This window comes from Panthera pardus, unplaced genomic scaffold (genome assembly GCF_024362965.1).
Source record: "Panthera pardus isolate Hobbes unplaced genomic scaffold, ASM2436296v1 HiC_scaffold_11, whole genome shotgun sequence".
Classification (NCBI taxonomy): domain Eukaryota; kingdom Metazoa; phylum Chordata; class Mammalia; order Carnivora; family Felidae; genus Panthera; species Panthera pardus.
Window position 1 is genome coordinate 87,873,306 of NW_026526666.1, and position 14,291 is coordinate 87,887,596.

Here is a 14,291-nt window from a genome sequence, read left to right on the forward strand (position 1 = left end):
CTTAGCAAATCCTAGAGGGTCTTCAAAGGCATTGGCAAGCCCTTGGAAATGGCTTGTAATTCTGCCTTAGTCCAAGGAGAATAACTAACTGATGACGTTTCAGAGCCTCCTTCATTAGGTTTAACTTTAGAAGGAGTTTTGGATGACAGGAGGATCTAGGGGAACCCCTGGGCTGTCATTATAGAATGGGAGTTCAGCTAGGCTGGGATTTCATATGGGTGGAAAGCGGAGGGAGAAGGTTGAAGACGAGCAACAAGGGTTAGCTCAGAAGACTCCATAAGTTTTCCTAGTTTAGATCCTCTCTGGAAGCGGTTACAGTTAGCTTTAGAAAGTTTAGCGTTATTGTAAGGAAGCAAGTTTAGAATTATTTAATTCTTGGACACTCCAAATACCAATTTAAATAATGCTTCCCACCCTAGATGCTTGGTTTTGTTTTCATTTTCCAGTTGTGCATGCAAATACATTAATTTTGGAATCTCCAAAGATGCCCAAAGTGACCATTGTAACAAGTCATTTTCAGTCAGATTGGGCCAACGAGCCAGAAACGTACAAGAAATGGACCCACAAGACTTGAACAAAAACACAGCTGGGCTTCCAGACAGGGGCTGCTCTCCAGCAGCCATCTTTGAAACCAAACACCCCATTGAGTAATGAATCACCAGAGAAGAGAGCGTATCTCTGTAAATCAAAGAGATAGAAACTCGCATCAGAAAGACACCTCAACCAAAAATGGGAGACTGGGAACCAAGAAGATTTGCCACCAGAACTCAGAGCCGGTTGGGGAGAAGGCAGAGCACAATTTGCTCAGGAGGGTACCCTTCCTGAAATCCAACTGCGGCGGTGGTGCAGGAGTCAGAGTGGTTTGTTACTTCCATCCCACACCATTCTGACACCAGAAATGTTAACTGAGAGGGGCGCCTGGGTGGCTCAGTGGGTTAAGTGTCTGACTTCAGCTCAGGTCATGATCACGGCTCCTGAGTTCAGACTCTGTGCTGACAGCTCAGGACCTGGATCCTGCTTCAGATTCTGTGTCTCCCTCTCTGCCCTCCCCGGTCCTTACATACAAAAAAAAAAAAAAAAAAAAAAAAAAGAAGTTAACCGAGGAAAATGAGGCAAAATTAAAAAGTACAAAGGCCTTTATTTGGGGTCTCAGAATTGCAATTCGGGCAGCACAGAAAAATGTGTCCCTTGTGTGGGGAAAGCAAGGGATTTTTATGAGAAAGGGGAAGGGGGACAATCACATGACTTGGATAAAAGAAAAAAAAAGTCAATTGGTACTAACAGGCTGAACGGCTTTTGGTTTACACTTTGATGGACTGATTTATTGTTATTCATGAACAAAACTACTCCTAGTATGCGTTAATTACTCTGTCTTCGTAGAGTCCACACTGGCAGTTTTATGGGGCAGACGCCAGTACCCCTATTGACTTTGGGAACGACTTGTTCATGAGACAGTTGCTGTTTCTGGCCCAGTCCAAGGGTCTTTCTGCTCAGTTCCAGAGTTCATTAGCTGTCTGTTTTATAAAGAAAAATGGAGCTTCTCTCAAAATGGAGTCTCTCATGTCCAGAAACATTATACAATTCTACAGTGGGGGAAAAGGAGAAGGCACAGAAGAGAAAAATATCTCACACCACCCAAGAGAATTAAAATGCTGCCACGTGACAGTACCAAGGGCCTACGTGAGTCAAGGTAGGGGACGCCTGCCTCGCAGGAGGTGACACTGAGGCTAAGCGCCGAATGGGAAACACGTTTCATTCGAGGGAATAGCACGCAATCGGGGCGACCTTCTACCAGGCACCCTCCCCAGCCACTCGCTTCTGAGAGCTTCCGGGCCTCTTCTTCCCGCCTCACTCCTCCCGACCCTCGCCTCTGCGGCCTTTTGCGGCTGCGCAAGCCCCTACCCAATCGAAAGCTTCCTACTGCTAAAAGGGGCAGGGATTGGTCCCAAGTTCCAGAGACGGCCAGGAAGGGGCGGAGCTCATGGTATGTTTTTAATATGTATCGGCGGGGCGGGACAAAGGCAGACGGAAGTGTTCTGTGTTGTTGCCGGAAGTGGCGAGGGAAAGTTTGTGATGGCGGCTGCAATTTTAGCCGAAAAGGTGAGTTCCGCCGGCTCTGCCCAGGGATTTTTGTGTGGGGAGCCTCTGGGGGACGGCAAAGGCCAGAGGCTGAGGAGATGTCTGGGTGCCGGGCCAGGGAGGCGCAGACACCGAGGTCGGGGTTGGAGTGAGGGCCTGGCCCGGCCGCTCGGGACCGGCGGGGAATCGGCCAGGGTAGTACGGGAAAAGCCGAGCCGACCCCTCCCGCAGCGGGTCTTTCTCGCCGCAGGTGCCGGTGGACAGCGCGGAGGAGGGGGAGCAGCCCCTGGCGACGGCAGCGGAGCTGGCCGCGCAGAAGCGCGAACAGAGGCTTCGCAAATTCCGGGAGCTGCACCTGAAGCGGGTGAGTAGCCCGGGAGGCAACTGAGGCTGGTCACCCCGTGCCCGTTCGTGGAGGTACCGGGAAGCTGCAAAAGCGTGCTTGGCAGATCGTCTGAGTGGAATGAAATATCTATCCCGGTGCTTCTCAACCCTGGCAACAGATCGAAGTCACTTTTGAAAATACACCCAACCCTCCTCCCACCCGCTTCTGATTTAACTAATCTGGGCTGGGTTTGGGAGTCTCTGTTAACTAACGGCCTCCCTGCTGTGTAACAAACAATTCGTTTTACCTAGGGGATATGTAGAGCTGGGGACCGGAAGAAAAACTCCTCCAGTGTTAGTAAGAGAGCTGGTTGCCTGTTCCTTCAAAGATAATCAGCAAATCTCTGCAAGCCTGTAATGTCAGTGGCTCACCTAGTTGGTGGGGAACTAGATGACTCAGATACGGCTTTTGCTCTTAAGGAGAGGAGACAGCTTTATAGCCAGGGCATGCTAACGTGAGGAACAGAGTGCCCTGGGAGTGCCTCCCATAGGAGGTGACACCTAAACTACTGTTGGAAAGATGTGTAAGGTATTACCAGACAAAGAAGCTGGAGGAACAAATGCAAATAAGGAGATTCATATCGGAGCTAAGAGTCCAGCAAACAACTGGCTGCAGTGGGAGCTGAGGAAGGAAAAAGCAGCTCCAGCCTATTTCAACTTAGGGAGCCTGACTGCCAGCTTGGCTGTGGTCTCACAAACCTCCCACATCACTCTGACAGGTGGCCACAGAAATGACCACACATTCCCCTCTTCTGCTCACACCAGTGACTGTTAGGACCAGTGACGGCGTTAGTCACCCCCCCCGTTAATCCTGTAGAAGAACGTACGGCACCTGGTGGTCGAATGCCCTGCCTTTCTGACGGTGTCTAATCCAACCACACTCTCCTGAGCCTTATGCCCCTGCCCCAGTCACCTGACACAAATCTAAATCCTGTAGCTAGCCCCTCTTAACACCCCTTCACTGGAATACCCACAGCGCCCGTGGTTTGCCGTCTCCTTCAGTGCAGCGAACACAACTTTGGCTGCAGGGTGTGCTCTTGGTGTCTTCAACCGGAGGGCGTTGCCAGAGCCAAGGGTACGAGGATGTAAGAGGGATAGTAGTTCCGAGCAGTGCCTCTCTTTGTCCAGAGAACATTAATAAAGGATGAAACACACTGAAGTGTTTACTCGGAGGGACTGTGTAAAATATATGTGTTTGGAAATTAGGAGACCTGGCTTCCTGGACTAACTGCCACCAACCTGTGACCTGAGAAACATCTAGCTTACGTTGTCCTTAAGATGATATGATTATTATGCTTTGTGCAGTTAGGTTCTTTTTTTTTTTTTTTTTTTTTAAGTCTGTTTTTAAGAGCGCACACGCATGTGCGAGGTGGGGAGGGGCAGAGAGGGAACGCCAAGCAGGCTCCATACTGTCAGTGCAGAGCCTCACGCGGGGCTCGATCCTACGAACCTTGAGATCGAAACTAAGAGTCAGCTGCTTAACTGACTAAGCTACCCAGGGACCCCAGTTAAGTTCATTTTAAATCACACTCTTCATACAGTAATTAAAATGGAAAATACCTTTCCTTTGCCATAATGGAAACTGTTAAAGTATTTAAAAAAGAGGAGGGGCTTGCAAAAGGTTAGAGATATTAAGATCGGTGCTAAAGCCCTCAGCCCCAAGTTGAGGCTTTTTCCTTGAGTTAATGAGGATTAAAAGAGAATTGAAAGTAGAATATCTTTCTCCTCATATAATGTAATATTATTTCTTGCCATCTAACGTCTCCTTAAGTACGCCTTCTTCACGTTTTGAACCTTGTCCGATCCAACCCTAAGTGCAAAGGGGTCACGTGGCTAAACGGAGGCACAGCTGACCTTAAACTCCAGGCCTCTCGAAAAGCAAACCCAGTGCAGCCCAACACATTTCTTGACTGTGCACATACAGACCTAATTAGGCTGTTCCCTCGCTTAAAATCCTTTGGCCGTCTCTTGCTTTTAGGATAACACGGCGTCCCCTTGTTAATGTGACTTACTTGACCTTCTCAAAGTGAGCAAGATTTTGTTTGGATTTATTTTTGTGTCTCAGCTGACGGACTTTTTGTGTCACGGTTTTAGAATGAGGCTCGTAAATTGAACCACCAAGAAGTTGTTGAAGAAGATAAAAGACTCAAGTTACCTGCCAACTGGGAAGCCAGAAAGGCCCGTCTGGAATGGGAACTGCAGGAAGAAGAAAAGAAGAAGGTTAGGATCCACTCTGCTGTCTCCATAAGTTGTTTCTTCAGTTATTCTGTTGAATCAAGACAGTAAGAGCCAGCCTGCTGGAGTCCACGTGGTGGCTCTGCTTTTTACTAGTAGCAACACTTCGGGGAGTTATTGAACCTCTCTGTGCCTCTGTTTTCTGAACTGTAAAATGGGGACTATAATAATTATTTGAGTTAATTACGGATTAAATGAGTCAGTAGGGGCGCCTGGTGGCTCCATCGGTTCAGTGTCCCACTTTGACTCAGGTCATGATCTCGGGGTCTGTGAGTTCGAGCCCTGCGTCGGGCTCTGTGCTAACAGCTCAGAGCCTGGAGCCTGATTCGGATTCTGTGTCTCCCTCTCTCTCTGCCCCTCCCCCGCTCATGTGCGCGTGCGCGCTCTCTCTCTCTCTCTCTCTCTCTCTCTCTCTCTCTCAAAAATAAATAAAGATTAAAAATAAAAATAAAAAAAAATGATTCAGTGCGTGTAAAACATTTAAAAGGGGGTCTGACACCTGAGAAACGTTGACTATGTATTTTAAATTGATGCACTCCCTTCTTACATACCATAGTAGATGCCCAGATTTGCTTCAAGTATTAATCATTATTTTTTGCTTGATATCTTTTTTCCACGTTGATTTAAAATTGATCAAATAATTGCTTTTGTCATGACTGCAGGAATTAACGTTTTCTTTCTTTTTAGGAATGTGCCGCAAGAGGGGAAGACTATGAGAAAGTGAAGCTGCTGGAGATCAGTGCGGAAGACGCGGAAAGATGGGAGAGGAAGAAGAAGAGGAAAAACCCTGACCTGGGATTCTCAGGTAAAGCTGTTATTTTCTTGAATGGCCCTGTTAGGTAAGCATTACCTTTAGTGTTTCTGGTTTTAAGAAAGGATACGCCCCTTCACGGAATATTCTCCAAGAGGCTCGAACCCGAGAAAAATACAAATAGGTCTCATGAGGGCAGAAGTAAAAAAGGCTGTACTTTAATCACCTGGATTTTTTTTTATTCTTTGTGGTAAAATAAAAGCTTATATTATCAGCACCTTCAGGACAGAAGCTCTGCTTAGTGTCTTGTGCAAATATTACTAATAATTTTGATATTCTCTGGATCGTAATGACGAAACAGGGAAGTATATTTCTCTGACTCTCCTTTTATCTTTAGATTATGCTGCTGCCCAGTTACGTCAATATCATCGGCTGACCAAACAGATCAAACCTGACATGGAATCGTATGAGAGACTGAGAGAAAAACAGTAAGTTGACAGGAACGATGCAAGCCCTGTTTTCATTCTGAAGGGACATAGGGGTGTGTGTGTGTGTGTGTTGTGTATACATACGCAGACGCATAAAGACAAACACACGTGAATGTTTGGGTACCGGTTATCAACATCTGCCTCAGAATACTTTCTGGCCTTCACAGTAACATTTATTGCTCACTCCACAGCAGGTAAACTTACCACCTTGTTATTTTTCCAGCCGGGCGTTGAGTTTAACAACCAGATTATCATAGTTACTCAGATATTTTAGGAGGCCGAATGCCCGGCTGGGTGAGCTTTTTCTGCAGATACTTTAGGCTTTGTGGACGCTCTGATCTCTGGCACAACCACTCCGCCCCGCTGGTGTGATGTGAAGGCAGCCGTGGAGGAGTCGTGAACAAGTGGGCGTGGCTGGGGCCCAGTGAAATGTGTGCCAGACCAGGTGGTATAGTTTGCTGAGCCCTTCCCATTAGTGGGAAGAGAAATAACCTGAACCGAGAAGCAAGTCCTTTAACCTCTGGCCCTTGGCTCTTTCATCAGTAGAATGAAGGTGTTGGAGGAGGTGGGTGATGTCTTAGGTCCCTTCCAATTCTAAATTTTCTTTAAAAAAAAAAAAAAAAAAAGTTGGGATCCCACAGTAAATATATGTATGCATTTTATCGCTCGCCACGAATGGTGGTTCAGCTTGAAATTTGAAAATGTGGAACCGTGTAGTGTCACTCTAAAACTATTCTGTCTTTTCAGTGGAGAAGAGTTTTTCCCAACATCCAACAGTCTTCTTCACGGAACACACGTGCCTTCCACAGAGGAGGTCGATAGGATGGTCACAGATCTGGAAAAGCAGTGAGTACTCAGTACAGCGGCCGGAAGTTTTAAACGTTTAATGACAAAATGGACAAAGGGTGCAGAGAGAGAATTGAAAGGGCGGGTACCGTGCTTGCTCGTTCTGACTCAGCATCTGTAGTGATTTTGGGGACAGACAGCAAGTGTGAGTTGAGTCCGTGCGATTTGGGATGGAGATGCCAACTGTTGCTGAAATTGAGTTGTTAATAATCAAAGCAGGAAAAGGTCCAAAGAAAATTATTCTTCTTTAAGGGCTTTTATCTTCATAACCAGTTCATTATTCGAAGAAGTACAAATGTTCTGGTAAATGTACCTTTGTTATATTTGTGTTTCTTAATACTGATATGGGTGAATATTAGGCAAAGCAGAATGAATTTATATTCTAGGAGTTAATATATGTAACATATGTTACATATGTGATATATATATTAAAATTCGGGGCACCTGGGTGGCTCAGTTGGTTAAGCGTACGGCTTTGGCTCAGGTCGTGATCTCATAGTTAGTGAGTTTGAGCCCCGCATCGAGCTCTGTGCCGACAGCTCAGAGCCTGGAGCCTGCTTCGAATTCTGTGTCTCTCTCTCTGCCTCTCCCCTACTCACACTGTGTCTCTGTCTCTTTCTCGCAAAAATAAACATTAAAAAGAATAGTACATAGTACATATGTATAGTATCTGGTACATTTGTGCTCCATGTTAGCTGTCGTTATTATTAATACAAATATTGTAATTATTTTTTAAAGTAGAATTTCATGTGTCCCATTGCTGACAATGTATCACCGCTCTTTTAGAAGAATTCCGAAGACGTGTTTGTATTTATTGAATTTCAGGGTTCATACCCAGGGCTGCGCTGTCAACTAGCAGCTTCAGCCTGATGTTGACGAAAACTGCCCCCAACCCCAAGCCCCAAGCGGGCTATTCTAAGTGTACTGATTCTCTTTATAACTATCTGGCCATGTTTTATTAGGATAAAAAAAGAAGGCAATTTTGAATCCTGTAAATTTTCTTCTTCCACCAGAATCGAAAAACGAGACAAATACAGCCGGAGACGTCCTTATAATGATGATGCAGACATCGACTACATTAATGAAAGGAATGCTAAATTCAACAAGAAAGCAGAAAGATTCTATGGGAAATATACGGCTGAAATTAAACAGAATTTGGAAAGAGGAACAGCGGTCTAATCCCTTCAGGAACTGTTAGGAACTGCTTTTAAAAGCTTGACAATGCTGGCAAATTGAAGTTCTCTTCAAAGTTTTATCAGGAAACCAGCAGTCATTCTACGATGCCTTCCTCATCAGCATTTGGAAATAAATGTTTTTCTTAAACATATACTTCCATGTATATTCCCCTATTTCTGTGCTTGGATAGAAGATGCATTTTAAGATGTAGTGTACTTGGTCTGTAAAAATCTACTTTGTATAAATACTAATTATTTTTCTATGTATTTTAAACGTATATGACTAATCTTTGAAGCGTTTGGGCTTCAGATGATCGGCAGCATACGTAAATGCAGTCATTGTTGCTTTGAATATTGTTATGAATTTGACAAAATCTAGAGCTGGACTCGGCAACCTTTTGAGCTCGTAGACTCCGAAGCTAAGTACAGTGAGGAGGAAGGAAGGTGGCCATGGCTACTGGAGGGCTCTGTCTACCCACGGCTGCTTAGGACCAAGTTCAGGAAGCAGCAGAACTGTCTTCTATGAATATTGACATATACAGTTCCTTTTATAAAAAGCAAATATCCTATGGAATAGAATCCCTACTAAACACTAAAACATTTAAAACAAGTAAGTGTATATATATATATATATATATGTATATATATACACACACATATACATACTCGTGTGTACATATATATACATATATATATATATATATATATATATATGCTGAAGTCTGTGCTTTCACTGTATAAACATTAAAAAATTTTTCCTTTATGGGGAATTCACGACAGTCAATAGAAGACAGAATAATACAATGAATCCCGTATACCCAGTGTCTCTCTTCAGGAATCCTCAACTAGCCAGCCTGTTTCCTCTTCACTTCTATCTACTTTCTCCTCCATGAGTCCCATGTGACTTTGAAGCAAATATTAGATGTATAATTTTGTCTGTAAATATTTTAGTACCTGAAAGATAAAGACTGTTGTTATCACAACAATAGTTTTAAGAAAAGTCCAGAGAGACAGATTGGTACGGCTTTTTCTATGTGTTGAATAAAATGCTGAATACCTAATGAGGGGCATTCTAAATCTGAAAGAGAAAATTTCATAAATATATCAGCATTTGTTTTTAAAGACAATTTAATACCACTGGTGATTATTCCCTTCTAAAATGTATGTAGCCGTTGGGATCCCTGGGTGGCTCAGTTGGTTAAGCGTTCAACTCTTTTGATTTTGGCTCAGGTCATGATCTCATGGTCATGGGATCAAGTCCTGCATCAGGCCCTGTGCTAAGCCTGCCTAAGAGTCTCTGCCCTCCCCTGTGCGTGTGGGGCGCACATATGCTCTCTTAAAAAAAAAAATCATGTAGCACATTCTATTTTTGTACTCGTTTCTGCTTCTAGCATTTGTGCAGTTAATCAGGTCTGATCACGGGGCCTTGATACTGCCTCTGAGAATATATTGAATATGTTTCTACTTCCATTTAAACTATCTGGTTTAAGTTTTTGGTCCTGAATATTACAATAGCCAAAAAAAAAAAAAAAAAAAGGTCAAAACATTGTCAAATGTATTTAAAAGCATAGTTCACTATAAGCCAGCAAAGTTTATTCTAAGAATGCAAGAATAGCTTTGTAGACCTATTAGTTGCCTTTCCAATATCAATTACCTGTTCTTTGTTACGGACCAGAACCCTGATTTTTTTGGTGAATTTGTGGTGAAATTTCTAGCTAACCGTTAGCTTCTCCAGATGGAACTACTGACGGTCAAATGTTAGAGTTCTGGCTAATAAGACGTCATCTAACTTATTCTGAGAAACCTTTTGCTTTCTTGGTAAGGGAATTGCCACTCCCTGCTTCCTCCTCCTTTCTTCCTGCTTGGAACGGAGACAGGAGGCCTGGAGTTGTAGCAGCCATCTTGTGCCATGAGGTAACCCGCAGGAGCACAAAAGTGCTGGAGTGTGGAGCAGAGCTCGAGTCCCTGGTGGCATTGCCGAGTAGCCCTAGGTGCCTACATCTCGTCTTCCTGTTTCTCACCACTGAATAAATTGATGACCGATGCGTGGTTCAATTTCCGGACACCTGTTGATGGATATTACATATACAAAAGTCAATATGCATATATAAACATTTAAGTACCTAGGGATGGAGATGAGAGGCGATAGAATAACCATAAAAATTAGATATTCAGACAGGAACTTAATGAGAAGGAACACGACCTACTGAAGAAAACAAAATCCAATTGAAGGAGTGAACAGGAGACTTCTACTTGCAACCCAGATGGAGTGACAAGAAACGGATTTACCTTGCCACTTGAAACAAATGAAAGGATAGTGGGTATGAAACAAGTTTTCAAAGTAGTGGGAATCAGGCAAGGAAGGCCAGTGGTCCCGAAGGAAATAAGGGTAGCCTTATGATCACCCCAGCCCGACTGTCTTTAGATACTTCCAGGCTGTGGTGTGGGAAGGGAGAACCCCGGTGGAGCCCAGAGACTCCCTTGGTTGAGGAGATTGAGCTGGAAGTCTGGGGAGACCTCAGTGGCGAGAGCTCACAGTACCGAGTACGGGAGAGGAGGGAGCCACACACAGAACTCTGCCCCCTCAAGTGTGAGGCTGAGTACGATCCGCATGTGTGTGAGCTGATGATGGGGGAGAAAAAAGACCACCTGAAAGGAGTGGTGGGAATGGTAACTGGTACTCACGTGTGGCCAGGAACAGTGTTTACCCACCAGCTGGAACGGAAAATTTCATAATTCGGGGAGTAGGAGACTAAGGAGGTTTTGTGTCCATAGCGGAGAATAATTAGCTGTAGACTAAATGCTGCTTGGGTCTTGTCTACAAAACAACCTTAAAAATCAAGACATGAAGGAATCAAATGGTTTCCAAATAAATGCGTTCAGAACAAGGATCAAGAACAACCAGTTATAGGGGTGCCTGGGTGGCTCAGTTGGTTGAGTGTCTGACTCTTGATTTTAGCTCAGGATTGAGCCCCCCATGGGCTCCATGCTGAGTGTGGAGGCTGTTTAAGATTCTCTCTCTCCCTCTGCCTCTCTCCTGCTTGTGCTCTCTCTCTCTAAAATAAATAAAAAATGAAAAAATATTAAAAAAGAATAACTTGTTATAAAAAACATAGAAACTCCCAGTACCCAAAAATATCAAATTCACAATGTTTAGCATCTAATCAGAGAAACTAGAAAATTGGACTCAATGGGGGCGCCTGGGTGGCTCAGTCGGTTAAGCGTCCGACTTCAGCTCAGGTCACGATCTCGCGGTTCACGAGTTCGAGCCCCGTGTCGGGCTCTGGGCTGATGGCTCGGAGCCTGGAGCCTGCTTCCGATTCTGTGTCCCCCTCTCTCTCTGCCCCTCCCCCATTCATGCTGTGTCTCTCTCTGTCTCAAAAATAAATAAACGTTAAAAAAAAAATTAAAAAGAAAATTGGACTCAATGAATGAGGTGATATAGACGTTTGGATTAGGACACAGATCAAAGCAGTTATTATAACTACTACCGCACATGATAAAAAAAATTAAGTAGAGACATGAATAAAGATGAAAAGTACATGTCCAAGGTGAAAAATACACTGCGGGTTTTACCGCAGATCAGACATCGCAGAAGAAGAGATTTGTGAACTTGAAGACAACGCAGCAGGAACCGTCAAAAATGCGACGTAGAGAGTGAAAAGGTATTAAAAAGCATGAACAGGGGGTGCCTGTGTGGCTCAGACGGTTGAGCATCTGACTTCGGCTCAGACCATGATCTCGTGGTTCAAGAGTTCGAGCCCCACATCGGGCTCACTGCCATCGACCTGTCAGCGCAGAGCCCGCTTCAGATCCTCTGTCCCCCTCTCTCTGCCTCTCCCCTATTGTGTTCTCCCAGAAGAAAAAAAAAACCCAAACATTAAAAAGCGTGAACAGGGCATCAGTGAATTGTGTGCCCTGTACATGGAATTTGGAGTTTCCAAAGGTGGAAACACTGCCGCCCACGAAGACTCTGGATCTGAAGTTTCAGTCTCTCTTTGTTCAAATCTGAGTGTACATGAAAGGCGTTCTAAAAGACATGTTAGCACCGTGCTGAGGCTTTCCCCTCGACATGGTCACCAGGTTGCAAAAGGATTGAAAAGGGCCCGTGTCACCCGTGCTCACCTGTGGGACACATCTCCCCCTTTGGGGAATGCTCTGCCAGCAGACAGAGCCATGAGAAACTGGGAGATACCGGCAACATCTCACCTGGCTGAAACCTGTGTGTACACGTGTGTGTGTATGTGTGTGTGATAGGTTGGGAGGGGCAGGTGTGTGTTTCTTCAGCTGGAAGTGGCCCCTCGGGGAGAGATGCGTCAAATACCCAACAATCTCAGAAATACAGTCTGGAATGTATGGAATCTTTCATACATCATTTATCACATACGTGTAATGGTTAAATGTAAAACCTGTAATCTATACCGAAAGTTTTACAAACTCCTGTCTTGGCATTTCTCATTCTTTTAATACGACAGAGGCCCTGGAATAAGGGCTGGTCTAGACCTCTCTGGTTGCTTAGAGGCCGGTGTGCACAGGGACAGCCTGAAAGTCTAAAGGGGGTGGAGACGGAAAGCAGGGACAGTTAAACAGAGCCTCTGAGATCACAGCAGCTGTTTAGTGCGCCCCCTTGTGAGGTTTGAGGAGCATAGCTTTGAGTCAGTTGTGTATTAAAAAAAACTTTTTTAAAAGTTTATTTATTTATTTTGAGTCACTGTAGAAAATTACTTCTGATTGAGGGGTGTGTGTGTGTGTGTGATTTGATTGGTTTATTAAATCCCTAAGTATGAGAACCAGAGGACAATCTTCAACTTCTTTTTAAAAAACTGATGTATAATTTACATACAGCAAAGTGCACAGTCTTAAGTGCATATATATAGATGAGGCTTTTTATATTTACAAATGTTGTGCAGCCACCAACCATGTCGAGCCATAGAGGGGTCCCTCATTCATCATACATCCCCCAAGGGTAACAATTATTCTGACTCTCTCACTTCAGATTAGTTTGCCAGCTTTGGATCTTCCTATAAATGGCATCATACAGCAACTACTCTTTTAGGTCTGATTTTCCTCAGCCAACATCGTGTCTAGAGCAAGATCTCTCCAGATTGTGTGCGGGGCCTAGCTTAAACTTTACCTTGCTTTCCAACTTCAACATCGTCTAATGCTATGAGGGAGGGGATGAGGGGAGAATAAGTTCGAAAGCGATCCTCTGCCGTAATAAAGTAGACACACCGAGGGGCTTAAACAACACTTAGCGTCTCACTGTTCTGGAGGCTGGATGTCTGCGATCAAAGGGCCGGCCGGGTTGGCTCCTGCCGAAGGCTCTGAAGGAGAATCTGTTCCAGGCCTCTTCTCTAGCTTTGGGCGCCTTCCTGGAAATCTTTGGCATTTCTTGGCATATGTAGAAGCATCACCCTGATCTCTGCCTTCCTAGTCACGTGGTGTTTTCCTGGTTAACATTTCTGTCTCCAAATTTCCCCATTTTATGAGGATATGACCTCATTTTAACTTGATTAGCTCTGTAAACACCCTGTTTCCAAATGAGGTCCCCGTCCGAGGTGTAGAGGTTAGGACTTCAACACATGAACACGTATTAGAGAAAAGGAACCAACATACACGCTTTATGTATGTATGTATGTATGTATGTATGTGTGTATATAATCTACATATATATGTGCGTGTATGTGATCTACATATAAATCTTTTGCTTGCAAGCTGGAGACACAGGACAGCCAGTGGTGTAATTCAGTCTGAGTCGGTAGGCCTGAGAACTAGGGGAGCCGTGGTGTAAATCCCAGTTCAAGGGCGGAGACGACTAATGTGCAGGTTCAACAGGCAGGGAGGAAGAGGATGAATCCTCCCTTCCTGTACTTTGGGTTCTATTCAGGCCCTCAGTGGATTGCAAGATGCCTCCCACAATGGGGGCGGGCAATGTACTTCACTGAGCCCACTGATCCAAACGCTAATCTCATCTAGAAACACCCTCACAGACACGCCCAGAGATAATGTTTGATCTGGGCCTCCTGTGGCCCAGTCAAATTCACCATACAATTAACCGTCCCCGTGCATAATGCAATCCATGGCAGGGAGGGCCCATGTTTTCTTTCCTTGAACTTGGGTGGGCCTCTGTAACTGTGAAGAAAGTGATGCTGGCTCTTCCTTAGATGTTTGGTATGGAATCCAGCCGCCATGTTGTGAAGAACATGAAATAGGCCGTATGAAGGTCTCGGTCACTAGCCAGAATCAACTGCCAGATATTTGAGTGATATTTGATATTTCAGTCCTCACCTTTGAGTCTTGCCATGGAGGCACCAAATTTGTGTAGCAGAGTCA

General features: G+C 44.6%; 1 protein-coding gene across 2 annotated transcripts; it reads left to right on the plus strand.

The window, feature by feature from the left end:
• The first annotated feature begins 1,987 nt into the window (after nucleotides 1-1,987).
• Nucleotides 1,988-8,225, plus strand: SYF2 (SYF2 pre-mRNA splicing factor). Of its 2 annotated transcripts, XM_019461837.2 has the most exons (7): nucleotides 1,989-2,100; nucleotides 2,330-2,443; nucleotides 4,558-4,683; nucleotides 5,386-5,503; nucleotides 5,847-5,937; nucleotides 6,685-6,783; nucleotides 7,797-8,225. In XM_019461837.2, the coding sequence occupies exons 1-7, from the start codon at nucleotides 2,074-2,076 to the stop codon at nucleotides 7,960-7,962; spliced, it is 741 nt and encodes a 246-aa protein (XP_019317382.1). In that variant the 5' UTR covers nucleotides 1,989-2,073; the 3' UTR covers nucleotides 7,963-8,225. The 2 variants fall into 2 exon arrangements, with proteins under 2 accessions (XP_019317383.1, XP_019317382.1); XM_019461838.2 differs by lacking the exon at nucleotides 4,558-4,683 and having other exon boundaries at nucleotides 1,988-2,100.
• Nucleotides 8,226-14,291: the final 6,066 nt, after the last annotated feature.

Bases quoted from the DNA above. Each gene is read 5' to 3' on its own strand.
- SYF2 (XM_019461837.2), top strand. From the start codon at position 2,074: ATGGCGGCTGCAATTTTAGCCGAAAAG. The intron at 2,444-4,557 runs GTGAGTAGCCCG...TCACGGTTTTAG, and splicing joins GGGAGCTGCACCTGAAGCGG to AATGAGGCTCGTAAATTGAA. The intron at 5,938-6,684 runs GTAAGTTGACAG...CTGTCTTTTCAG, and splicing joins GAGAGACTGAGAGAAAAACA to TGGAGAAGAGTTTTTCCCAA.